General features: G+C 35.8%; 1 protein-coding gene across 3 annotated transcripts in view; it reads left to right on the plus strand.

Moving 5' to 3' along the window:
• Nucleotides 1-1,433: 1,433 nt before the first annotated feature.
• Nucleotides 1,434-26,915, plus strand: part of SCLT1 (sodium channel and clathrin linker 1) — a 256,899-nt gene continuing 231,417 nt past the window's right edge. For all 3 annotated transcript variants that reach the window (XM_027857572.1, XM_027857573.1, XM_027857576.1), the window contains exon 1: nt 1,434-1,842. In XM_027857572.1, coding sequence (XP_027713373.1) covers nt 1,809-1,842 — 34 coding nt within the window. In that variant the 5' untranslated portion in view covers nt 1,434-1,808. The remainder of the gene's footprint in view (nt 1,843-26,915) is intronic.

A 26,915-nucleotide genomic window follows, 5' to 3' on the forward strand; every position in this document is an offset into this window, starting at 1 on the left:
TCATCATCATCATCATCATCATCATCATCATCATCATCATCATCATCAGAATTTATACAGCAATTTAAGGTCTTCAAAGATCTGTACATTTGCTCCTCAACAACCTTGGGAAGTAGATGCTATTATTATTTCCATTTTACAGATGAGAAAACTGAGGCTGAGAGAGATTAAGTGCCCAGGGTCCCCACAGTTGCTAAGAGTCTGAGGCAAAATTTGAACTCAGTACTTCCTGACTCCAATTCACCGCTTAGCTGCCTCAAAGAGTTATACTCCCTGGCAGATATGCTTTCTGTTGCCAAGTCTTGTTTGTAACTTTACAACAGCTCTAGTACATGTCCTCTTCTCTTAACTCTCACAGCTGCCCCCCTATTCAGGCCTTCATCACCTCACTCCTGAACTACTGCAAAAGCCTTCTGGTTCAAGTCTCTCTCCATTCCAATTCATTCTGCACTCAGCCAAAAGTGCTGCTCTGATCATGTGACACCCCTCCCCGGGGCAGCCCCTCCCCACCCAATTCAATGACTTCCAATGACTCCCTCTTACTTTCAGGATTGAATACACCACTTTGAGATCTTTCCTTTTCAGTGGCTGTCCCTCAAGTCTGTAATGTTCTCTCCCCTCACTTCCACCTCCTGGATCCGCAGACCCCAATCTCACCTTTTGCAGCAGGCCTTTTCCAGTTCCCCAGCTGTTAGTAGTTTTCCTCTTTCAGTTTACTTTCCATTTAAATTATATAATAATATAAGGTGATTGCATGTTGTCTCCCTTAATAGAATACAGGCTTCTTATGCAGGGACAGTAATTTCTTTCCTCTTTTCCTATTCCCGGCACTTAACACAGTGCCTGGCACATAGTAGGAGCTTAATAAAGGCTTGTTTATTGATTGACTGTCGCCTAATATAATGGAGAAATAACAACTTGTATTGGAGAAACGGTTCCAAAGAAATTATATAAGACACCTCCCCCAACTCCTTTGCAGAGGTGGGAGATCCAGTAATGTGGAATATGGGATATATTTTTAGATTTTTTTTCGCTATTTTGATCGGTTTTGCCAATTTTTTTTCCTTTGAAAATAATCTTCCTTATATGGGATGGATGTTTGGAAGAAGGGGAGAGATCCGAGGAGAAATTAAGGAGATGTAAATGCATCATATCAATAAAAATGTGTTTTTAAAATAATTCAATTGAGCGGCCTTTCACTCCTAGGAAGGTAGAATTCCGACCTGCTGAACTCCCAGAGACTCCCTCCCTCCCCCTCTCGCCTCTTCTGGCTAAGGCCCAATAAGAGTCTCGCTTTCTGCCCCGCCCCCCTCCCCAGCCTGCCAGATGCGGGCGCTAGGGGGAGAAAGACAGCGCCCTCGCAGGCGCGTCACGCCGGCCTGGCGTGATGACGCAAATGCGACGACGCCGTCTCCAAGGAGCGAAGCCCGTCGCCGGGTTTGAAGTGGCGCGGGGCAGGCGGGCGGGGGCTCTGGCTACGGCCTGATCCTTCTCTGCTGGGGGCCTATCGGTGCCCCGCATCTTCAGTCCTCCCTCTGGGACTCCGGCCTTGTCCCTTCGCCCGCCTAGCTTAGCCCTGCCCAGCCTTGTCGGGAGGGACGTGCGGGCCTGGCCGGGCGGGAGCCGAAGCTCAGAGAACGAGAGGGAGGCCGAGGCGTTGCTCCCCGAGCCTCACCGCTGTGTCATCTTGCTCGCTCGCTCTCTCCTTTTCTTTTCTTTCCTTTTTTCTTTTCCTTTTTTTCCTGAGCAGTCTCAAGTTGCGTTGTCATTGGAAGGGGGGAGAGAGAGGCAGCTAAAAGTGCACCGAAATGGCCACAGAGCTCGACTTTCTGAGAGACCAAAGTAAGCCACCGGGTTCCGGGGTTCGGGTGTCCAGGGGTGTGGCGTCCAGTGTCCAGCGCCGAGCAGGGTCTGGCTTTGGCAGCGTTTGCCCGGTTTCAAAGGGGATCGTGGATTGTCAGAGTTCCGGGGACCCTAAGCACCCTCCTTTTACAGAGAAGGAAACGGAGGCCCAGAGAAAGAGCTGTGACTTGCTCCAGGGTCACACAACTAATAAGTAGCCGTGTGGATTGGAATTGTAGATTCCAAATCTAGTGCCCTTTCCTCTGTATATAGCGCTATGGTGCTATGATTCCTGCATTTAGGTTAATTTTTTTTAATCAATTGGAAGGAACTAAGAACGTGGATTTAGAACTAGAGGCAACTTTAGTGATCTAGTTCATTTTCCCTTTTTTCCAGAGGAAGAAACTGAGGCCTGGGGAAGAACAGTGACTTACGTCGAGTAAATAGCGGAATTGGTATCTCAGTTCTCTTCCTCCAAGTCCAGTGCCCTTTCCACTTCACTAGAGGGCAGTGTGGCTTAGCAGGAGAGCACTGGCCTTGGAAGCAAGACCTGGTTTCAAATCCAGCCACTGACACTAGTTAGCTCTGTGACGTCAACAAGGCATTTTACCTTTCATGTGTAAAGCAGGGATAGTAATTCTGGTAATTCCTACCTCTTTGGGCTGTTGTGATTGATGCTCAAGTGAATAAATGTATGCATACATGCATTCTTTCATTGATTCAAGAAGCATTTGAGTGCTTACTACCCTGTGCTAAGTCCTAAATTAAATAGCCTTTGCCTTCAAGAAACTTACTCTCTATTGCAGTAAAATAATATTTATACACACAATTTGGGGGGGACCAACAGAGAGGATATCTAGTAATGGGGTGGATCAGAAAAGACTTTGCAAGTAAGGCACTGGACTAGGGCAGTGCTTTTGCAGGGCGCTAGGGATTCTAGATGGAAGAGAGGCCTGGGCAAAACATTTTCCAAACTCTAAATTGCTATACAAATGTTATTTATTACACCATGTTGCTGTATTGCATTTAGATTTTTAAAAATCAAATGGAAGAACCTTAGATTATTGATTTAGAGCTAGAATATTTTAGTGATTATCTGTTATATCCTACGACTTTTGCAAAGAAGGAAACTGAGGCCCAAAAAGAGTAAATGACTTAGTACTTGCTATCATGGATATAGTGTTTGAAAGTTGACAAAGTGATTTAAATTCAGGTTTTAATCCAAGTACTATGTTCCATTTGTTATTAAATTGCCAATTAACAGTTATTGACAGTGCCTGCTGGGTTGCATGACATTGAGTTAGCAGAAAAGTGTTTTCATTTATGTATTGAAAAACATTGAATACATTTAAGAGACAACTTGGGACATTTTCCTAGACATGTAAACATCTTTTCTGAGGACCTTTTGCTATTTTGAGGAGAGGAAAGGGCTATGAATAAAGAAGTATTTTTGAGATAGCAGTTATTGCCTGGTTGCAGTAGGAGTAGCTATTTAGCGAGTCACAATTAAGGTATGTTACTGTACTAGAAATGCTTTGTGATATACAAAGAAGTGTGTCTTGTTTACAGTTTATTTGGGGAGATAAGATTCAAATGAACATTATACAATTAACTATTAGATGCATGGCACATATCATAAACTGCTTTTGGAAGTTAGTCGATCAAGAAATCACTGGTTTGATGAGGAAGAGGTTACAAGAGGAAATAGGTCTTGAACTGGATCTTGAAGGATAGGTAGTCTTTAAAAAGTTATTTTTGGGATGCTATGAGCAAAAGATTGGATATTGTATTGTGAGTGTGTAAAAATGAATAAACTTATTGGATGGTATAGAAAGTGTGTGTTGAAAGTAGGAAATAAGGTTAAAAAGATTATATATTTGATCCTGGAGATAACAGGGAGTCACTGGAGTTTGTTAAATAGGGCAGTGATGTGATCAGACCTATGTTTTAGGATGATAATGTTATTGGAAGATGGACTGAAGTGGGAAGAGACTTGAGGCAGAGAGACCAACCAGAAGCAGTGAGTTTCAGGAGAAACCATACTGAATTTGGAGTCAAAGGACCTGGAGTTTAAATTCTGGATCTGCCACTGTCTGCTAGTGGGACCTTGGGTGTCACTTAATCTTACTAGACCTCAGTTTCCTCATCCATAAAGTGTGGGTCTTGGACTAGATGACCTAAATCTATGATTTTATGATCATATGATCCTCTCTTGCATTAGGATAGTTTCAGCAAAAAATAAAGAGAAATATTAAAAAGATATTTTGAAGGGTTATAGGGAGATATTCATCAGAATGAACTATTTTGAAGGTGTGGGCCCTGTTGAGTACTATAGGATTTTGTGTAATAAGAAGCAAGAGAAATAAGGGGATTTTCATTTTGAGATAATGAGTAAAAATATTTATTTATTTTTACATAGCAGTTTCAGGGTGCCTGCAGAGGAAAAAGTGTTATACTCTATGACATGCCCAGATTTTCTCTTTTGAATTTGACAACTAAATCTTTTGTACAATGCCCAAATTTTTAAAATAGTATTTGTTTTTATGGTTGCTCTTTTTAAAAAGCTATTTTATAGCATTCTTTCTATGGTGGGCATTTGAATTGGGCTTTTAAAGGTGGTTAGAAATTTAATAGTTAAGAAGGCTAGGGAGAGAATTACAGCCCTAGGGAATAGTGTAAGCAAAGTACAGGAGGCGGAAGGGCACATGGCATATTAGGAGAAAAAAATCAGTTTTGTTGGAGTTTTGTGATATAAAACTAGAGTGGTAGATTGATGCCAGATTGTTGATTGCTGGTCAGAAGAATTTGAATTTTACTTCATTCATCAAGGACTTATTAAATGCCTACATTGTGCAAGGTATGGTACTGGGTTTTAGAGATACAACCCTTGAGGGACTTTGATTCTGCTAAGTGTAGGTGCAGGATAATATGAACAAAGATAAGTCGACATAAATATAGTCAAAGTAAATTCAAAGTAATTTTTTGTGGTTGTGGGGTAGGACCTCAGTAAAAGGAAAAGATATGAGTGCAAAGCTTTAATTCATAGGTCTTTTTTTTATTTAAAAATTTTGTTGAATGGACCTAGTATATCAGAAATCATAATTTTTTTTTTAATTTGGCCTTATTCTCAATCTTATTTAGAGGTTCAGCTTGATGTCACCTATAAGTTACTACTTTTTACCTGAGAAGCCATACCTATAGATATGAGCAAATCTCTTAACACACATGGAGTCATCTTATAGATGTTTTCAAAGAGAATGGCAAGAGGTCATGAAGAAACTAGTACTTTTAGTGGGCTACTTACAAATGTTTTGGCTGGAGTAGAGGACATGTAAGTGTCTGGCCTTATTTCCCCAAGGGAAGTCAAGACATGGGTGATGAAGTTGACTGTCTGTGGGACAAACAGGAACCAATATTGCTTTGATTTCCCACATCTCCTTGTGCTGCACTGAATGAATGAAGAAGAGCTGGAACTCTTCACCTGGAACTGTTGGAATACATTGTAGAGGAGCTGGCCTTTTTCAAGTGATTTCCTTTATTCAGATGAATATGTTCAAGAAAGCTAGCATATCTTTAAAAGAAAGTGTTCAGCACTTTTAACTTCTTTTTCTTATCTACTAATATTATGTATAGTATATTGTCCTTAGACTGTATGATTGTGGAAACCAGAGGTGTAAATTAGATGTTAAAGAAAAAGAGAAAGTTTGTTCTGAGAGATATTGCACATGAATTCTTCCACTTTTCAAGGTTGAAAAAATACTTATTGTAATTGTGAATTACTCCTAACTTGATCTGATTATATAAATGGACACTTGCTTGACTGTATTTCTTTTATGTCAAAAATAAATATTTTTATTGTATTTTTATTGATTTGTTTTTATATTGCCTTCATTTCCTCTTTTCTCACTACTCTATACCTCTTGGCACTCAGATTTTAAAAAAAGAGAAAAAAGCAGTTCAGCAAAACTGACCAATACAGCAGGTATTGGTTATTTTAGTGATACTGTAGCATTTAGTTTATATTTCAAAAATAAATGTCTTAAATATGTATACAACATATTTGGTGATTACAAAAGGCACTTGACTTGATTTGACTTGAGCAAAATGTAGTTTTAAAATCTCTTAACAAGGAATATCTTTTGTATATGATAAGATCATATAAGATTCCTTTATAAATTTATTTCCAGAGTTAACAGTTTGGTGACATTCTGATTTATGTCAAGTGAGCCATAAAGTATTGAGACACATTTGACCAAGGCATTTTTCAGTCATGGATATCGTCCTTTGCTGAGTCCAAATAGAAGATAGTTTTTATATAGGTGATGAGGACCTTCAGCTGCTCCTGTTTGTTGATGACACTGTTTATAATTGTATGAAGCCTCAGATTATTATAGGGTATCCTTAATGAAATTTGCAGTAACTCAGAGATAGGCATAACAATATAGAGAGAGGAAGAATCATAGATAAACTGTATCTGTTGTCCGGATTATAGAATCCAGTGTGTTGGACGGTCTGTTGAGTTGGTACATTGGTTCGTATATCCTGGACAGGTTCTATAGCTGAGCAGTGACCTGTGCCTAGAATAGAATAGGAAGAAAAGTGGCCTGAATTATATTTGGATAACAGCGCAGTGATTTCAATTCTAAATTGCTTCCTAATGTGTGAGCTATCTATTTTAATACCCCTTCTCTCAGTGATGCTCAATGGTAGTAAATTCTAGAACACCTAGATTACTGCAGAATCAAAGTTGTGAGTGACCCAGAGGAAATGGGGAGACTCATGGAGAGTGCAAGTAGGCTGCAGCTTATATCCAACTCTGAATGACCTGTGCCTGAGAAGTAGTTTAAAGAATATCATCAGGATATGTATCATGAGAGAAATATGGCCAATTTTTTTAAGAGAAGTAGTAGCTAAGTCCCTTACTTGTACTCATCAACTGTAAAAAGACAGGGAAAATCTTCTAGCATGTTTTCTCTGGGTAATTTATTGGAGAATATGGGCTAAAATTACCCAGGTTAAAAAGAGATAGGTAAGTTGTGTTCTGCACCAATGGAGGGAAAATGCACATCAGACTTAGATGCATTGAAATATAAGTAGTAGTATAGAAGATGGCAGCAAGGAGAGGTAATGGAGGATGGAAAAAAGTATGTTCTGTAAGAAAATAGTATCTGGAGTGCTGAAGTTCGAAGTTGGGATTTGAATCCTCTCAACAAGAAAAGGGCTATATATGAAGAGGATCAAAAAGAGAATAGGGTACTTGGGGTAGATAAGAAGATAATGAATGATGGAGAGAAGGTAGAACTACACAACTGGTGGTTTGCTTCTTTTTCTTCCGCCAAGGAAACAACAGACAACAATTACTAGAAAGGAATTAAAATAAAAGATATGTAAGGAGATAAAAAGAGAACACCTAGGAGTACTTGAGTTCATGTCACCTTGCTCAGGGGAAAATCATTGCAGAGTGCTGTATGAATTGCTAAATATGATTGTGGGTCTATTGTTGGTGTTATTTTGAAGTATTTCAGAGAAGAGAATAGGAACCATAGAACTAAAAAAAGGCAAGTTGTCATCCTAGTTTTCAAAGAAGGAAAAAGGATGGAGTCTGCATATTATAAATTAACTTTGATTATTTGAAAAATTCTGGAAAATAGTAGTCAAGCTGTGGTTATTGACCTCTAAAAAGGGCAGGAATGATCACAAATAGCCAGCATGACTTCAAGAATAGGTCATTACAGGTTGACTTTTTTTTTTGATAGGGCCCCTAGATCAAGAGAAGGCCATAGATATAATTTATATAGATTTCAACACAACGTTTTAAAGTCTCATTCTCCTGTTTTGGACAAGCTTAGATACATTAAATAATAGTACAGTTAAACTGATTTGAAACTAGGTCACAATATCACAGAACAATATAATTTTAGAACTGAGAGGAACCTCAATAGCCATCTAATTTAATCCTTACACCTAAATCAATCCCTACTATAACTTAGTAAGTGGTTAACTAATCTCTGCTTGAAAGACCTCTGCGGAGGAGAAACCTACCACCTCACAAGACACTCCATTCCATTCTTGGTCTTCCAATTTGGTTAGTGAGTTCTCTGGGCGTCAGTATTATTCTGTTTAGACAATTCTCTAATTGTTATGAAATTGGATTTTCCCACCCTAACATCAGCCCTAAATTTGTCGCTCTGAAATCTCCACACATTCTACCCTTTAGGATTCTAATGCCTTCTCTATATGACAGCCTTCAACTTCTTTTAGACAGCTGCCATGTCTCATTGGGATTTCTCTTTGATAAACACTCTCAACTTGTTATCATTATGCGATCATTATGTGATATAGATTTAAAGCCTGTCACCATATTCTCCCCTTTTGGACATTTTTTCAGCCGATCATTGTCCTTGATCTGGACTAAACAACTTAAAACTGAACATAATAGGTCAGATGAAGTCTGATGAAGACAGAATATAGTAGGATTATCACCTCAATATTCCTGGAAGCTAAGCCTTTCTTGTAGAGCCCATGATCACATTTGCTTTTTTGATTGCCATAGCACATTGCTGCCTCATTTCGACCTTGTCCACTAAAATTTCTAGATATTTTTCAGAATAATTGCTGTGTAACAATGCTGTATAACAATCAACTTCATAAGTATGATCTTTCACTTTTTGGATCTTGACTCTATTATCAAATGTGTTTGCTCTCAGCTTTGTGTCATCTGCAGTTTTAATGATCATGGCCATCTATACCTTTGTCCAGATTATTGATAATACTAATAATAGCTAGCATTTGTATAGTGTTTTAGGATTTGCAAAGTGCTTTAGAAATATGTGATTTTCCCCTCTCGTAACAACTCTATAAAATAGAGGAATTTTTTTTTTTTTTTTTGGCTAGGCAGTGGGGTGAAGTGACTTGCACAGGTCACACAGCTAGTAAGTGTGATGTGTCTGAGGCCAGATTTGAACTCAGATCCTCCTGACTCCAGGGCCCGTGCTCTATCCACTGCACCACCTTGCTGCCCCTGAGACATACTATTATTTTTACAAATGAGAAAACTGAGGCTGACAGCAGTCAAGTGATTTACACAGATAGTGTCTGGGGCTGCATTTGAACTCAGATCCTCCTGAATCTAAGTTCAGTGCTCTTTCCACTATACCACTTTTATCAGGTTTTAAAAAAATGTTTTTAATTGATATCTTTTGGTTTTTACATTATCATAGTTTCCCCAATAACCCTCCTTCCACAATGCCCAGAAAGCCATCCCATATTGCAAATAGTATTGTTAAAAGACAAATTTTTTAAAAAAGGGGGAAAATCAGAATTACTGATCAAAAAATGTCAGAAAATTTGTGCAATGTCCAACATTGTGGGCCTCCCACCTTTGCAGAGAGGTAGGTATATCTTTTCATGTCTCTTTTTTTGAGTCATACTTATTTTTTTAACTTTTTTTAAATTTTGAGTTCCAAATTATTTATCTCATTCTGGTCTCTCCCCTAATTATTCAGAAGGCAAGCAATATTATACATGTGAATTCATGCAAAACATATTTCTACATTAGGCATGTTGCAAAATAGAAAGAAAAATTAAGAAAGTAAAAAGTTATATGCTTCAATCTGCATTCAATCAATTGTCTCTCTAGAAGTGGACAGCATTTTTTATGAGTCCTTTGGAATAGACTTGGATCATTATAGTGATCCTATTAGCTAAGTCTTTCACAGTTGATCATCCTTACAGTATTGCTGTTCCTGTGTACAATGTTCTCCTGGTTCTGTTTACTTCATTTTGCATTAGTGCATATAAGGCTTCCCAGTTTTTCTGAAACCATCTCCCTCATCATTTCTTATAGGACAATAGTATTCTATTATAATCATATACCACAACTTATTCAACCATTCTCCAGTTGTTGGGCATCCCCTCAATTTCCAGTTCTTTGCCACCACAAAAAGATCTGCTATAAATATTTTTGTACATATAGGTCCTTTTTCTTTTTCTTTGATCTCTTGGATACAGACCTATAGTAGAATTGCTAGGTTAAAGGGTATGTAGAGTTTTATAGCCCTTTGGACATAGTTCCAAATTGTTCTCCAGAATGATTGGATCAGTAAAAGAGATTAGCTACATAATATACAGTAGTAAATGACCATAGTAATCTAATGTTTAATAAACTCAAAAGATCCAAGTTTTGGGGGCAAGAACTGTTTGAAAAAAAAATAGTAGTTCACAATTCCACCAACAGTGCCTTAATGTACTGATTTTTCCACATCCCTTCTAGCATTTATTATTTTTTTCCTGTCACATACCAATCTGATAGATGTGAAGTAGTATCTCAGAGTTGTTTTAATTTGCATTTCTCTAATCAATAGTGATTTAGAGAATTTTTTCATGTGACTTAATAGCTTTGATTTCTTCTTCTGAAAGAAGAAATATGCTTTGACCATTTATGTCCTTTATTTTTATCTTTTATATCCTTTGACCATTTAACAATTGGGGAAAGGCTCTTATTTATATAATTTTGCCCAATGCCCTACATATTTGAGAAATGAGGCCATTAAAAGAAAAATTTGCTATTAAAATTTTCTCCCAGTTAATGGCTTTTCTTCTAATTTTGGTTGCATTGGTTTTATTTGTGCAAAAACTTTTTTAATTTCATACAATCAAAATTATCCATTTTACTTCCCATCATCTCTTTCTCTCTTGTTTAGTTATAAACTCTTTCCTCATCCACAGATCTAACACATGAATTTTTCCATGTTTAGTTTCTACAAGACTGCTTTCCAGTTTTCCAAGTAATTTTTCCCCCAAATAGTTCTTGCTCCCAAAGTTTGGCTCTTATTATTATATATTACAATATTATAGTATTAATAACATCAATAATGTTTAATCCATTAAACATTAGATTAGTATGGTCATTTACTACTCTATATTATGTACCTCATCTCTTCTACTGATCCACCATTCTATTTCTTAGAAAGTACCAGATTGTTTTTTATTTTATTTTATTTTTTAGTTTGCAACATACACTTTAATAAGATTTCGAGTTCCAAATTTTTCTCTCTCCCTCCCTACTCTCTCCCCTTCTCAAGACAGCAAGCAATCTGATACAGGTTACACATGTGCAATCATATTTATCATGTTTACACATTAGTCATGTTGTAAAAGGAGAATAAGAACAAAAGGGAAAGAAAAAACCAAAAAAGTGAAAAGTGCTTCAATCTGCATTCAGACTCCATAGTTCTTTCTCTGAATGTGAATAGCATTTTCCATCATAAGTTTTTTTGGAATTGTCTTGGATCATTGTATTGCTAAGAAGAGCTAAGTCTATCATAGTTTATCATAAGTCTATGTCATACAATATTTCTGTTATTGTGTACAATGTTCTCATGTTTTTGTTCACTTCACTATCAGTTCATGTCTTTCCAGGTTTTTCTGAAATCCACCTGCTCATCATTTCTTATGGAACAATAGTATTCCATTACATTCATATACCACAACTTGTTGAGCCATTCCCCAGTTGATGGGCATCCCCTCGATTTCTAATTCTTGGCCACCACAAAAAGAGCTGCAATAAATATTGTTGTACATGTGGGTCCTTTTCTCTTTTTTATGATCTCTCTGGTATACAGACTTAGTAGTGGTATTGCTGGATCAAAGGGTATACACAGTTTTATAACCCTTTAGGCATAGTTCCAAATTGTTCTCCAGAATGGTTGGATTAGTTCACAACTCCACCAACAATGCATTAGTATTCCAATTTTCTCACATCTCCAACATTTATCATTTTCATGTTTTATCATGTTAACCAATCTGATAGCTGTGATGTGGTACCTCAGAGTTGTTTTTATTTGCCTTTCTCTTATCAGTAGTGATTTAGAGTATTTTCCCATGTGACTATAGATAGCTTTAATTTCTTCATCTGAAAACTGCCTGTTCATATCCTTTGACCATTTATCAATTGGGGAATGACTTGTATTCTTATAAATTTGACTCAGTTCTCTACATATTTGAGCAATGAGACCTTTATCAGAGACACTGGCTGTAAAAATTGTTTCCCAGCTTTCAGCTTCCTTTCTAATCCTGGTTTCATTGGCCTTGCTTTTTAATTTAATGTAATCAAAATTATTCATTTTGCATTTCAAAATGTTCCCTATCTTGTTTGTTCATACATTCTTCCTTCTCCATAAATCTGAGAGGTAAACTATTCCATGCTTTCCTCATTTGCGTATAGTATTATGTCTAAATTGTGTACTCACTTTGACTTTATCTTGGTTTATGGTATAAGATGTTGGTCTATGCCTAGTTTCTGCCATACTGTTTTCCAGTTTCCCAGCAGTTTTTGTCAAATAGTGAGTTCTTATCCCAGAAGTTGAAATCTTTGGATTTATCAAACAGTAGATTACTACAGTCATTGATTACTGTGTCTTGTGTACCTGACCTGTTCCACTGATCCACCACTCTATTTCTTAACTAGTACCAAGAAGTTTTGATGATTGCTGCTTTGTAATATAGTTTTAGATCAGGTGCTACTAGGTCACCTTCCCTTGCATTTCTTTTCATTAATTCCCTTCCAGATGAGTCTTGTTGTTATTTTTCCATCTCTATAAGATAATTTTTTGGTAGTTTGATTGGTATGGCACTGAATAAGTAAATTAATTTAGATAGAACTGTCATTTTTATTACATTACCTCAGTGTACCCATGAACAATTGATATTTTTCCAGTTGTTTAGATCTGACTTTATTTGTGTGAAAAGTGTTTTGTAATTATGTTAATATAGTTTCTGGGTTTCTCTTGGCAATATTTCCCAAATATTTTATATTGCCTATAGTTATTTTAAATGGAATTTCTCTTTCTATCTATTGCTGCTGGGCTTTGCTGGTAATATATAGACATGCTAATGATTTATGTAGGTTTATTTAATCTCCTGCAATTTTGCTAAAGTTGTTAATTATTTCAAATATTTTTTTAGCTGATTCTCTAGGATTCGCTAAGCATACCATCATATCATCTGCAAAGAGTGATAGTTTTGTTTCCTCACTGTCTATTCTAATTCTTTCAACTTCTTTTTCTTCTCTTATTGCCAAAGCTAACATTTCTAGTACAATGTTGAATAATAGTGGTGATAATGGGCATCCTTGTTTCACCCCTGATCTTACTGGGAAAACTTTTAGCTTATCCCCATTACATGTAATGCTTACTGATGGTTTTAGATAGATACTACTTTTGTTTTAAGGAAAACCCCATTGATTGCTATGCTCTCCAGTGTTTTTAAAAGAAATGGGTGCTGTATTTTGTTAAAAGCTTTTTCTGCATCTATTGAGATAATAATATGGGTTTCGATTAGTTTTGTTGGCGATGTGGTCAATTAGGCTGATAGTTTTCCTAATATTGAACCAGCCCTGCATTCCTGGTATAAATCCTCCCTGGTCATAGTGTATTATCCTGGTGATAAATTGCTGTAATCTCTTTGCTAATATTTTATTAAAAATTTTTGCATCAGTATTTATTAGGGGAATTGGTCTGTAGCTTCCTTTTTCTGTGTAGGCTCTTCTGTTTTGGCACCATATTTGTGTCATAAAAAGAATTTGTTAGGACTACTTCACATATTTTTCCAAATAGTTTATATAGTATTGGAATTAATTGTTTAAATGTTTGGGAGAATTCAGTTCTAAATCCATCTGCCCCTGGAGATTTTTTTTATAGAGAGTTCATTGACAGCTTGTTCAATTTCTTTTTCTAAAATGGGGTTAAGTATTTTATTTCTTCTTCTGTTAATCTGGACAGTTTATGTTTTTTGTAAATATTCATCCATTTCACTTAGATTGTCAGATTTATTGGCATACAGTTGGGCAAAATAGCCCCTAATTATTGCTTTAATTTCCTCTTCACTGGTGGTGAATTTACCCTTTTTATTTTTTATAGTGGAAATTTGGTTTTCTTCTATCTTTTTTAAATCAAATTAACCAAAAGTTTATCTCTTTTATTGTCTTTTTCCCATATAACCAGCTCTTAATTTTATTAGTTCAATAGTTTTCTTACTTTAAATTTTGATAATCTCTCCTTTGATTTTCAGAATTCTAATTTGATATTTACTTGGGGATTTTTAATTTGTTCGTTTTCTAGCTTTTTTAGTTGCATGCCCAATTCATTGATCTGTTCTTTCTCTTATTTTATTCATGTAAACATTTAGAGATATAAAATTTCTCCTAAGTATTGCTTTGGCTGCATCCCATAAATTTTGCTATGTTGTTTCATTATTGTTATTCTCTTTGAAGAAATTAGTGATTATTTCTGTGATTTGTTTGATTATGATTTGTTTAGGATTAAATTATTTATTAGACCTAATTTTTATTGCATCATGATCTGAAAAGGATGCATTTAATATTTCTGCCTTTTTGCAATTGATTGTGAGGTTTTTATGGCCTAATACATTTTCAGTTTTTTTTGTAGGTGCCATTTACCACTGAGAAAAAGGTTTATTCCTTTCTATCCCCATTCAGTTTTCTCCAGAGGTCTATCATATCTAACTTTTCTCAAATTCAATTCACCTCCTTAATTTCTTGTTTATTTTGTGGTTAGATTTTATCTACTTCTGAGAGGGAGAGGTTGAGTCCCCCACTAGTAGAGTTTTGCTGTCTATTTCTTCCTGTAACTCACTTCACTTCTCTAAGAATTTGGATGCTATAGCACTTGGTGCATATGTATTTATATTGATATTACTTCATTGTCCGTGGTACCTTTTTTTTTTTTAGCAAGATGTAGTTTCCTTCCTTATCTCTTTTAATTAGATTTGTTTTTACTTTTTGCTTTGTCTGAGATCAGGATTGCTTGCTATTCCCACTTTTTTTTTTACTTCAGCTGAAACATAATGTATTCTGCTCCAGACTTTTACCTTTATTTTGTGTGTATCTCTCTGTTTCAAATGTGTTTCTTGTAAACAACATATTGTAGAATTCTGGTTTTTAATCTACTCAGCTATATGCTTCCATTTTATGAAAGTGTTCATCCCATTCACATTCAATTGCGATTACTGTGTATTTCCCTCTATCCTATTTCCGCTCTTGTTTATACTTTTCTGTTTTCTTTCACCTTGTTCCTCCTCACCAGTGTTTTACTTCCGATCACCCCCTCGCTCAATCTGCCCTCCCTTCTATCGAATCCCCACTCCCTTTTCTTTTCCCTTTCCCCTCCTACTTTCCAATAGCGTAAGATAAATTTCTATACCCAGCTGAGTGTGTATGTTTTTCCCTCTTTGAGCCAAATCGGATGAGAGTAAGGTTCAAACAATGCTCACCCCCCCTTCTTTCCCTTTATTGTAATAGGTCTTTTGTATCTCTTCATATGATGTAATTTACCCCATTCAGCCTCTCCCTTTCCTCTTCTTCCAGTACATCCTTTTTTTCACCTCTTATTTTTTTTATATGTTCACATCAAAATCAATTTATATCCACTCTCTGTGTATACCTTTTCTAACTTCCATAATAGAGATACAGTTCTCAAGAGTTACAAGTATCATCTTCTGTGTAAAGGTGTAAACAGTTTAAAAAAATGTAACCAGTTTAACTTTATTGAATAACATGTGGTTTTTTTTCCCTTTCCTGTTTATTTTTTTATGCTTCTTTTGAGTCTTGTATTTGAAGATCAAATTTGCTGTTCAGCTCTGGTCTTTTTCATCTGGAAGTTTTGAAAGTCCCCTATTTCACTGAATTTTCATTTTTTCTCCTGAAAAATTATACCAAATTTTGCTGGATAGTTTATTCTTGATTGTAATCCTTTGCCTTCCAGAATATCATATTCTAGGCCCTCTGATCATTTAATGTAGAAGCTGCTAAGTCCTGTGTAATCCTGACTGTGGCTCCTTGATATTTGAATTGTTTCTTTCTGGCTGTTTGCAATATTTTCTTCTTGATCAGATAATTCTGGAATTGGGCTACAATATTCCTTGGAGTTTTCATTTTGGGATCTCTTTCCAGAGGTGAGTGGTGTAGTCTTTCAGTGACTATTTTACCCTCTGGTTCTAGGATATTGGGGCAGTTTTCCTTGATAATTTCTTGAAAGATGCTATCTAGGCTCTTTTTTTTTTTTTTATCATGGCTATCAGGTAGCCCAATAGTTCTTAAATTATCTCTCCTGGATCTGTTTTCCAGGTCTGTTGTTTTTCCAGTGAGGTATTTTATATTTTCTTCTAGTTTCTCATTCTTTTGATTTTGTCTGATTCTTGATGTCTCATAGAGGTCATTAGCTTCTGCTTGCCCAGTTCTAATTTTTAAGGAATTATTTTATTCAGTTAGCTTTTGTACTCCCTTTTCCATTTGGTCAATTCTACTTTTTAAGGAATTGGTTTTTTCAGTAAATTTTTTTCTTTCCTTTTGCAAGCTGTTGACTCTCTCTTGCATACCTCTCATTTGTTTTCCCAGTTTTTCTTCTACCTCTCTTATTTGATTTTTAAAACCCTTTTGGAGCTCTTCCAAGATGGCTTTTTGGCCTTGAGACCAATTCATATTTCCCTTTGAGGTTTTGTATATAAGCATTTTGACATTATTGTTCTCTTCTGAGTTTATGTTTGGATCTTCCCTGTTGCCATAGTAACTTTCTGTGATCAGGGCTCTTTTCTTTTTTTTTTTGCTCATTTTAAAAAATTGAGCTTTGCTCCTGGGGCACAGAGGGCACTATCTCAAGCTTCTTGGCCTGGGGGCCAGGACACTGGCTTTCTGCTCTGGGGCCTGAAGTGCTAGTGGCTTGTCCACTGCACTGGGGGTGCCCAGCTTAGTCTCACCCGTTGTGCCCTGGGTTCTGGGGCTGGCAATTTGCCTGCTGATTTGAGGCTGGAGGCCTCACAGCTGGCTTGTTATGCCACTCGCCTATTGAGCCAGGACCACAGGGCCTCAGTTACTGATCTCTGCTATGGCTAACAGGCTGGTCCAGCCTCTGCCTGCACTGGACTCTGTTCCCTGTTTACCGAAGTAAAACAGATCTTTTCTGAAGTCCTTCTGAGTTCTTTTGGGCTGGAAAACTGTTTCACTCTGTCTTTTTTTAGATTCTGTTGCTCCAGAATTTTTTTAGAGGCTTGATTTAAAGTTGTTTCTGAGGGAAACTGGAGAGAGTTCAGGCAACTTCCTGACTTCTCTCCACCATCTTGGCTCACCTTTACCAGATTGTTTTGATGATTTCCACTTTGTAATAGTTTGAAATTTGGAACTACTAGGCTACCTTCCTTCCCAGCACCCCCCCCCCCATTGATTTCCTTGATATTCTTGACTTTTTGTTCTCCCAGATGAATTTTGTTATTATTTTTTCTAGCTCCATAAAATAATTCTTTGTAGTTTAATTGATATGGTACTGAATAAGTAAATTAACTTAGGTAGAATCATCATTTTTATTATATTGATTCAGCCTACCCATGAGCAATTGATTTCTCTAATTATTGAGATCTGTCTTTATTTCTATGAAAAGCATTTTGTAATTCTGTTCATATAGTTCCTGAGTTTGTTTTGCAGGTGGATTCTCAAGTATTGTATATTGTCTGCAATTATTTTAAATGGAACTTCTCTTTCTACCTCTTCTTCTGGGTTGTGTTAGTAGTATATAGAAATGCTGATAATTTATGTGAGTTTATTTTATATCATGCAACTTTGCGAAAGTTGTTAATTATTTCAACTGGATTTTTTAGTTGATTCTTTAAGGTTCTCTAATTGATTCTCTAAGGTTTTCTAAGTATACCATTTGCAAAGAGTAATGGTTTTGTTTCCTTGTTGATTATTTTTATTCCTCCAATTTCTTTCTTTTGTCTTATTGCTATAGATAGTGTTTCTAGTACAATATTGAATAATAGTGGTGATAATGAACATCCTTGCTTCACTCCTGATCTTATTGGGAATGCTTCAAGTTTATATTCATTACAGCTAATGCTTGCTCTTGGTTTTACATAGATGCTACATATCCTTTTAAGAAAGACTCCATTTAGGGAGGTAGAAAATTGGAAAAGAATTTTTATAACTAGTCTCTCTGATAAGGGCCTCATTTCTAAAATATACAGAGAATTAAGTCAGATTTATAAGAATACAAGCCATTCCCCAATTGATAAATGGTCAAAGGATATCAACAGACAGTTCTCAGATGAAGAAATTAAAGCCATCTATAGTCATGTGAAAAAATGCTCTAAATCACTAGTGATTAGAGAAATGCAAGTCAAAACAACTCTAAGGTACCACATCACACCTGTCGGATTGGCCAACATGACAAAACAGGAAAATGATAAATGTTGGAGAAGATGTGGGAAAATTGGAACACTAATGCATTGTTGGTGGAGTTGTGAAATGATCCAGCCATTTTGGAGAGCAATTTGGAACTATGCCCAAAGGGCTATAAAAATGTGTATACCCCTTGACCCAGCAATAGCACTTCTAGGGCTATATCCCAAAGAGATCATACAAAAGGGAAAAGGACCCACATGTACAAAAATATTCATAGCAGTTCTTTTTGTGGTGGCAAAGAATTGGAAATTGAGAGGATGCCCATCAATGGGGGAATGGCTGAGCAAGTTGTGGTATATGAATGTAATGGATTACCATTGTGCTATAAGAAATGATGAACAGGTTGACTTCAGAAAACCTGAAAAGACTCATATGGTCTGATGCTGAGTGAAGTGAGCAGAACCAAGAGAACGTTGAACACAATAACAACCACGTTGTGCGATGACTAATATTGATAAACTTAACCCTTCTCAGTGATACAAGGATCTAAGACATCTCCAAAGGCCTCATCCAAAGAAAGAACTATGGAAGTTGAATTGCTATTTTTTTTCCTCTTCTGTTGAGTATTGTTTCCTCTTTCTGATGGTTCTTCCTATTGGTTTTAATTTTTACTTACAACATCACTAATGTGAAAATATGTTTAATAGGAATGTAAATGTATAGCCTATATCAGATTGTGCTCCGTCTTGGGGAGAGTGGTGGGGAGGGATGGGGAGAAAAATTTTAAACTCAAAAGCATATGGAAGTGATTATTGATAAATCAAAATAAATTAATAAAAAAAGAAAAAAAAGAAAGACTCCATTTATTCCTATGCTTTCTAGTGGTGTTGTTGTTTTTTAAATAGGAATGGGTGTTGTATTTTGTCAGAAGCCTTTTCTGCATTTATTCGGGTAATCATATGTTTTTTTCTTTATATGGTCAATTATCCTTATAAATTTCCTACTAATAAACCAGCTCTGCATTCCTGTTATAAATCCCACATGTCATAGTATATGATCTTTTTAATATATTGCTGTCATCTCCTTGCCAGTATTTTATTTAAAATTTTTACATCTCTATTCATTCAGGAAATTAGTCTATAGTTTTCTTTCTCTGTTTTTGCCCTTCCTGGTTTAGGTATCAAAACTATGTTTGTGTCATAAAAGGAATTGGGTAGGGCTCCTTTACCTTTTTTTTTTTTTTTTTGGTGAGGCAATCGGGGTTCCAGTTAGTAAGTATCAAATACCTGAGGCCAGATTTGAACTCAGGTCCTCCTGACTCCGAGTCCAGAGCTCTATCCACTGTGCCACCTAGCTGCTCCTTACCTATATTTTTTTTAATTGCTTATATTGTTCCTTAAATGTTTGATTGGATTCACTTGTAAATCTATCTGGTCCTGGAGATGTTTTCTTAAGGAGATAATTGATGGTTTGTTTCATTTCTTTTTCTAAGATAGGGTTATTTAAGTATTCTATTTCCTCTTCTATCAATCTATACAGTTTTTATTTTTGTAAATATTCATCCATTTCAATTAAATTGTCAGTTTTACTGTCACAAATTTGAGCAAAATAATTGCTAGTAATTGCTTTAATTTCAACTTTATTGCTGGTACATTTTATTTCTGATGCTGGTAATTTGGTGTTCCTCTTAATTTTTTTTTAAATAAAATTAACCAATGGTTTGTCTCTTTTATTGGCTTTTTCATAAAACCAGCTTCTAGTTTTATTTATTAGCTCAATTTTTTTAACCTTCATTAATCTTACCTTTGATTTTCAGGATTTCCATTTTGGTCTTTAGTTGGGGATTTTAAATTGTTCTTTTTTTTGTTTTTCTTAATTGATGTACATATTTAGATATATAATTTTCCCCCTAAGTACTACTTTGGTTGCATCCCACAAAGTTTGGTATACTGTCTCATTGTTGTCATTCTCTTTTTATGATTTGTTCTTTGACCCACTCATTCTTTAGGATTAGACTATTTAGTTTCCAACTAAATTTTCATCTATGCTTCCATGGGCCTTTATTAAATGTAATTTTTGTTGCATTATGGTCTGAAAAGCGTGCATTTAATATTTCTGATTTTCTGCATTTGGTTGTGAGGTTTTTTTTGTGAAGGTCCCATGTACATCTGAGAAAAAAGATATATTCCTTTCTATTTCCATTCAGTTTTCTCCAGAGGCCTATGCCATCTAACTTTCTAAAAATTCTATTCATCTCCTTAACTTTTAAAAAATTTATTTTATCTTTATATTTATCTAGTTCAGAGAAGGATAAATTGAGATCCTCCATAGTATATTTTTACTTTTTATTTCCTCCTGTAACTCATTTAACTTCTCCTTTAAGAATTTGGATGTTATGCCATTTGGTGCCTGTATGTTTAGTATTGCTATTCCTTCATTGTCTATGGTGCCTTTTAGCAAAATATAATTTCCCTACTTATCTATTTTAATTAGGTCTGTTTTTGCTTTTTCTTTGTCTGGTGTCATAATTGTGATCCCTGCCTTTCTTTACTTCAGAAACACAATAAGATTCTGCTCCAGCCCCTTATTTTAACTCTGTGTATGTCTGTCTGTTTCAAATGTGTTTCTTGTAAAAAACACATTATTGGATTCTGGTTTTTAATCTGTTCTGCTATATGCTTCCATTTTATGGGTGAGTTCATCCCATTCACATTCTCAGTTATAATTACTAACTGTGCATTTCCCTCCATCTTATTTTCTTGTGTTTAACCTCCTCTCTCTCTCTCTCTCTTTCCCTCTCTCTCTCCCTCTCTCTCATTTTTACCCTCTCCCTCAAAAGTCTGTTTTGCTTCTGACCACTGCCTCCCCTCAGTCTTCCCTCTTTTTATCATCTCCCTTCTGTAGGCCTCTCCCCTCCTACTTCCCTCTTGGGTATGAAAGATTTCTTTATTTGCCCAAGTGTGTATATATAGCCAGACCTCAGCTTTCACAGAAATAACATTCCTAGAAAATGGTGCAAAAGTTAAAAAAAAAAATGAATGTTGATACATTGAACCTCTGGGAAATATGGGGTTAGGTTCCTGTGACCATCAAAAACGTTAATCTTTTGGTATAGATATCTCTAAGTACACTTTTCTCCATATAATTCTTTTTTTTTTTAATTTTTTAAGGCAATTGGGGTTAAGTAAATTGCCCAGGGCTACACAGCTAGTAAGTGTCAAGCGTTTGGTCTAAGGCTGGATTTGAACTCAGGTCCTCCTGATTTCAGGGCTGGTGCTGTATCCACTGCGCCATGTAATTCTTTATAACAGAGCATTAATTCTGATAATATGTATTTTTCCTAACACAGTAACCATGAAATAACCCCTGAAATGCAATGCACAAAATAAAATTGGTAACAGGCAAAACATCTTTTCTCGCTGAGAATTCCCTAGAATTTTGTGATCTTTTGTGCTGATATCTTATTTAAAAAAAACACCACTGATTTCAGTCAATATTCACTTTTTATAACACATGAAATCTACAGAACCATAAATATTGTACAGCACATAAAATTATTAAAACTAAAACCTTTTTAAACCTGAATCTTACCCTTCCATTGTGTTAGATAACAGTGTGAGGGCATTGTTCTGTATACTATATTGCGGTAAACGTCTCTAGGATTTTAATCACTGCTGTCAGAAGACACTGAGACTTGTGAGGTCTTGACATCACCTCCAGCACTCTGTCCTTCATGGCTGGTGGATGGCACTGGAAATCATGAAGAATGTACCAACTTAAAATAATATAGCCTAGTAGGATACCAACCACTCCACAAACTTGCAGGCATCTCACTTTTTTTCTCTATTTCACAGTCGTGAATGTATGTAGTTGCCAATTCTAAAGTGAAAATGAAGTGATTAATAAAGTCACATGAATGCTAGAAGCTGCGAAAGTTAAATGTGCATATGTTAAAGATTGACCGTATATTCTTCCCTTTTTGAACCAGTTTAGATGAGAGTGCCATTCAAGCATTCCTCTTACCTTTTTTTCCCCCTCTACTATGAAAGCCCTTCTTTGAGCACCTCTTTTATGTGAAACAGTTTCCTCCATTCTTTCTCTCCCTGTCCCCTTCTCTCAGTGCATCCCTCTTTTTCAACCCTCCATTTTTTTTAGATCATCCCAACATAATTGACTCATATGCATGCCCTCTATGTAGATTCCTCCTTAATTTCCTAATAATTGTAAAGTTCTTAGGAATTACATGTGTCATTTTCCCATATAGGAATGTAAACAATTTAACTTTATTAAATCCTTTATGATTTCTCTTTCATATTTACCTTTTTAATGTTTTTCTTGAGTCTTATATTTGAATGTCAGATTTTATGTTCAGTTCTATTCTTTTCATCATGAATGCTTGAAAATCCTCTATTTCATTAAGTGTCTGTTGTTTCCTTCCTGAAGGATTATACTCAGTTTTACAGGGTAGGTCATTCTTGGTTGTAATCCTAGCTCCCTTGCCTTCTGAATATTATATTCCAAGCCTTCTGCTCCTTTAACTTGGAAGCTGGTAAATCTTGTGTGAATCTTGACTGTAGCTCCATGATATTTGAATGGTTTCTTTCTGACTGACTGCTTTCAGTATTTTCTCCTTAATCTGGGAGCTCTAGAATTTGGCTGTAATATTCCTAGGAGTTTGCATTTTGGGATTTCTCTCAGGGAACGATTGGTGGATTCTTTCAGTTTTTATTTTGTCCTCTGATTCTAAGATATTCAAGCGATATTCCTTAATAATTTCTTAAAATGTTATCTAGGCTATTTTTTTTTATCATAGATTTCAGGTAGCCCAATTATTCTTGTATTTTCTCTCCACTATCTATTTTTCAGGTCAGTTGTTTTTCTAATGATACATTTCATATTTCTTCCACTTTTTCATTCTTTTGACTGTATTTTATTGTTTTTTGATGTCTTATGGAGTTATTAGTTTCCAGTTGCCCAACTCTAATTTTTAAGGAACTATTTTCTTCAGTGAGCTTTTATACTTTTTCCATTTATACCAGTTCTGCCTTTTAAGGAGTTATTTTCATTAGTAAAGTTTTGTACTGCTTTTATCATTTGACCAGTTCTGTTTTTTAAGGTGTTATTTTCTGCAGCAACTTTTTGTGACTCTTTTACCAAGCTGTTAATTTTCTTTTTATAATTTTCTTGTATTGCTCTCATTCCCTACTTTCCACCCCCAGTTTTTCTTCTGCTGCTCTTATTTGATTTTTAAAGAAATTCTTTTTCTATTTAAAAAAAATCATCTTTTGCTCTTTTAGGAGTTCTTGATGGGCTTGTGTCCAATCTGCATCTTTCTTTGAGGCTTTGTTTGTAGATGTTTTCATGTTATTTTTTGAGTTGTCTTGAGTTTTCCTGTCACCAAAGGAGTTTTTTATGGTCAGGCTCTTTTTTTTTTTTTTTTTTTTTTTAGTTTTTTGCTCATTTTCCAAGCCCATTTCTTTACTTTGAGCTTTGTTCAAGTTGGGTTCTGCTCACCTTGGGGAGAGGAAGTCACTGTCCTGAGTTTTATCACCCTACTGTTTTTACAACTAGTTCTGGGGGGGAGGGGATCTGTAGGTTTTAAATACTTCCAAGGTGATATGATTCAGGGGTAGGTGTGGTCACTGCTCTCCTGATCTGTGTTCTGTTTTTTTATGCAGGAAGAGGACACTGCTACCTTGCAAGTGTAAGCACTAGTGCTCTCTTCTCTCCATCCTAGAACTGGGACCATAGCTGTTGCTCACTTGAGACCACAAACACTAACACTCCTCTCCCCTGGAACTGAGACCAGGAACTAGGACCCCTACTCTCTCTTTGCTCTAGAACTTCAGCCTGGAACTGAGTAATGGGCCTAGTTCTGTATCCAGTGCCTGCACAGGAATCTCCTGTAATTTCTCTCTGACCAGTTGTCTAATCCACTTACCTCTTCTGGGTGATGACAGCTCTTGCTGTTGCACTCCATAGCTGGTGGTGCTGCCATGTTGTGCTTCAGGCCAGCCCCAACCCCAGTGTCACAGACCTCTCTTTCTGACCTCCTAAGTTGTCTTAGGATGGAAAAATACCTCACCCTCACCTTTTGTTGGTTATACTGCTCCATAACTTGATTTGGTACATTGCTTTAAAGTTGTTTGGAGGGGAATGTTGGGAGAATTTGATTGGAATGCTCTCCTATCTTGGCTTCAGAACCAGAGAATGAGAGCCTAAATAGAATATCCCCTTATTTGTTTTTACCATCTTTTGAAGGATTAAATTTTTGTCAAGGCAAGTCTCAGGAAGTTAGAAGCTGCTCTGCTTTTGGCAGAGAGAGTGCCATTAGATGTCTGGATAACTGAAGTCCTTTATCATGCCCCTACACCAGGTCTGTGATCTGTTTTTTAAACTTTGCATCTTTTATCTTTATGTCCTGGTGGTCTACAGTGTACTCCACTTAGAAAAATCATTTTTGTCTTCCCTTCATTGACCTCATTTAATACTTTCCATCAGGTTTCTCTGCTTTTGTTCTTTAGTATACCTTCTTAATCCACAGTACTATTTCCCCATTATCTTTCATTTGAATGAAGTGTACTTATTCAGTTATGGGTTTATCCTACCAAATTCCTGTGATATCTATGCAGTTAAATTTGTCTCCTATCATTAGGAGCTCTAGTTAATCTTGGTTGTTGCCTGACTTTGGAAATTTGTGTTTAGGCATTTGGAATCATGGGTTTTACTATTGGGTTCTTTCTTAGTTTTTTTTCTCCTGTGAACTTCTCATTGTCTCATCTACTATTCTTTCTTCATTGTAGCTATTCTCTATGGTTTCTAGTTTGAGAAATATACATAGCTAGTCTTCTTCCTTCTACCTTTTAGTTTTAATTAATCTTGATTAAATTTGCAAGACACCTGACAAATACATTCTTACTTGCCTTTGTTAGTATACCTCATCTGCAGCCAGGAGTCTTCCATCCCTGTTTTTAAGCTGTAACTCAGAAGTTTAAATTTCACTTTTAAACACCACTTTCTTAAATAGCTGTTTACTTCCCCAATAATTTTTCTCTTCTGCATCCTATGCCTTCAGTGGGCAATTGTAAAGAAAACACAATCTATACCCCTATGGTTTTTAGTTTTTTATTTTTTTTTTTTGCCCAAGGTGTTATAATCATTGACAATAACTTTTATTTTCCTTCTAACAGTATAATTTGTTCCCCCATGAATCTCAGGTTCTTTGGTAACATTTTTATCTTGGATACATGTGCTGGTAATACAACATACCTATCTGCTATTTTTATCAGGTTGACATATTGTTACTTCAGCACTGCTAAACAGAGAATCATCAGCTATTATGGCTCTTTTCCTTCTAGCCTTTAATGGATAACTTATCATCTGATAGCTTCTGGGGTTTTACTATATCATTCTGTGAAGGACAAGAAGCTTTTTTCTTCTCAGAATACTCAGCTTTCCCCTCTTCGGGAAAATCCTCATATTCATGTACATGACACTAAGCACTTAATAAATGTTTGTTGACTTGACTTAAGTTATAATTCTATAGCTCTTATTTTCCTTCCCTTTGTCTTCAGCGTAATATGCCTGAACTCTCCAGCATTCTCAAAAAAGTCAAGCTTCTTTCAGCTAAGATCCCTCTTTTTCTATTGAAGCCATACTTCTGTTTCTTTGTCCCTAACAACTTCATTGTCCCTAAAAACCTGGAGTGTGTAGAAATGTTCTTCTTGTCCTTTCATCTTCCTCACCAGGAGAGAGATTGGACTGTAAACCTGGTACACAGATAACATTCCAGTGGAATGGGTGGAAACCCACAAAGTAATCATTAATGGTTCAGTTTTTAGAGGGAGATTTCTTGTGGAGAACTCCAGGGATCTGCTCTTAGTTCTCTGCTTTTTAAAATTTTCATCAATGCTTTAGATAAAATCATAGAGGATATGCTTATTAAATTTGTAAATGATAAAATATAGAAGAGATAGCTAACAAGTGGAATGTCAGAACTGGCATTCAAAAAGATCTTGACAGGCTAGAATACAATGTTGAGCTGAATTTAAGAAGATTAAATTCAATTAGGATAAACAGAGTCTTACACTTTGGTTCAGGAGATCACCTTTGCTTGTTCAAGATATGGTTGGTCACCTATTCCTGTGAAAAAGATCTTGGGAATCTTATTGACAAGCAATGTAGTATGTCAACAGTTTGATATGGAAGCAAAGGAATTTGCAATTTAAGAATTTACATGCAATTTAAGAAGAAGAATTAAGAGAAGCATGTTGCATATTCATTTGACAAGTACTTATTAAATGGCTGCTATGTGCAAGTCTGTGTTAGGAGTTGGTGATACAAAGACAAAAAATAGTCTCTGCTCTTGAGTTTATTTTGGAAATGATCATATCTTCTCTTTGTCAAGCTTTGTGGCATACATTTAAAAAAAAAAGCCACGTCATTTGTGTAGGAAAAGCATGATGAGAAACTTACCTTCTTGGCACTTAAAAAAAAAAAAAGAAATTCTTAGGCAGTTACCTGGAGTACTGAGAGGTCGTACACTTAGAATCTGTGAATTCCTGCTTTTATGGGGCTTGGATTTCATCATCTGTAAAAAAAGATTCAACTAGATCATCCCTTAAGACCTCTTGCAGCTTTAAGTGAATAGAATGAACAAGTATTTACTGAGTTTTTACTATGTATCAAGCACTACGAATATAAAAGGAAAAGATATTACCTCCTCTTAAAGAGATTACATTCTTTCCTTTCTTTCTTTTTTCTTTCTTCCTTCTTTCCCTGCTTCCCTCCCTTCCTCCCTCCCCCTTTCTTTCTTTTCTTTCTTTCTTTCTTCTTTCCTTTCTTTCTTTCTTTCTTTCTTTCTTTCTTTCTTTCTTTCTTTCTT

This window comes from Vombatus ursinus, unplaced genomic scaffold (assembly GCF_900497805.2).
Source record: "Vombatus ursinus unplaced genomic scaffold, bare-nosed wombat genome assembly UNPS02012179.1, whole genome shotgun sequence".
Classification (NCBI taxonomy): domain Eukaryota; kingdom Metazoa; phylum Chordata; class Mammalia; order Diprotodontia; family Vombatidae; genus Vombatus; species Vombatus ursinus.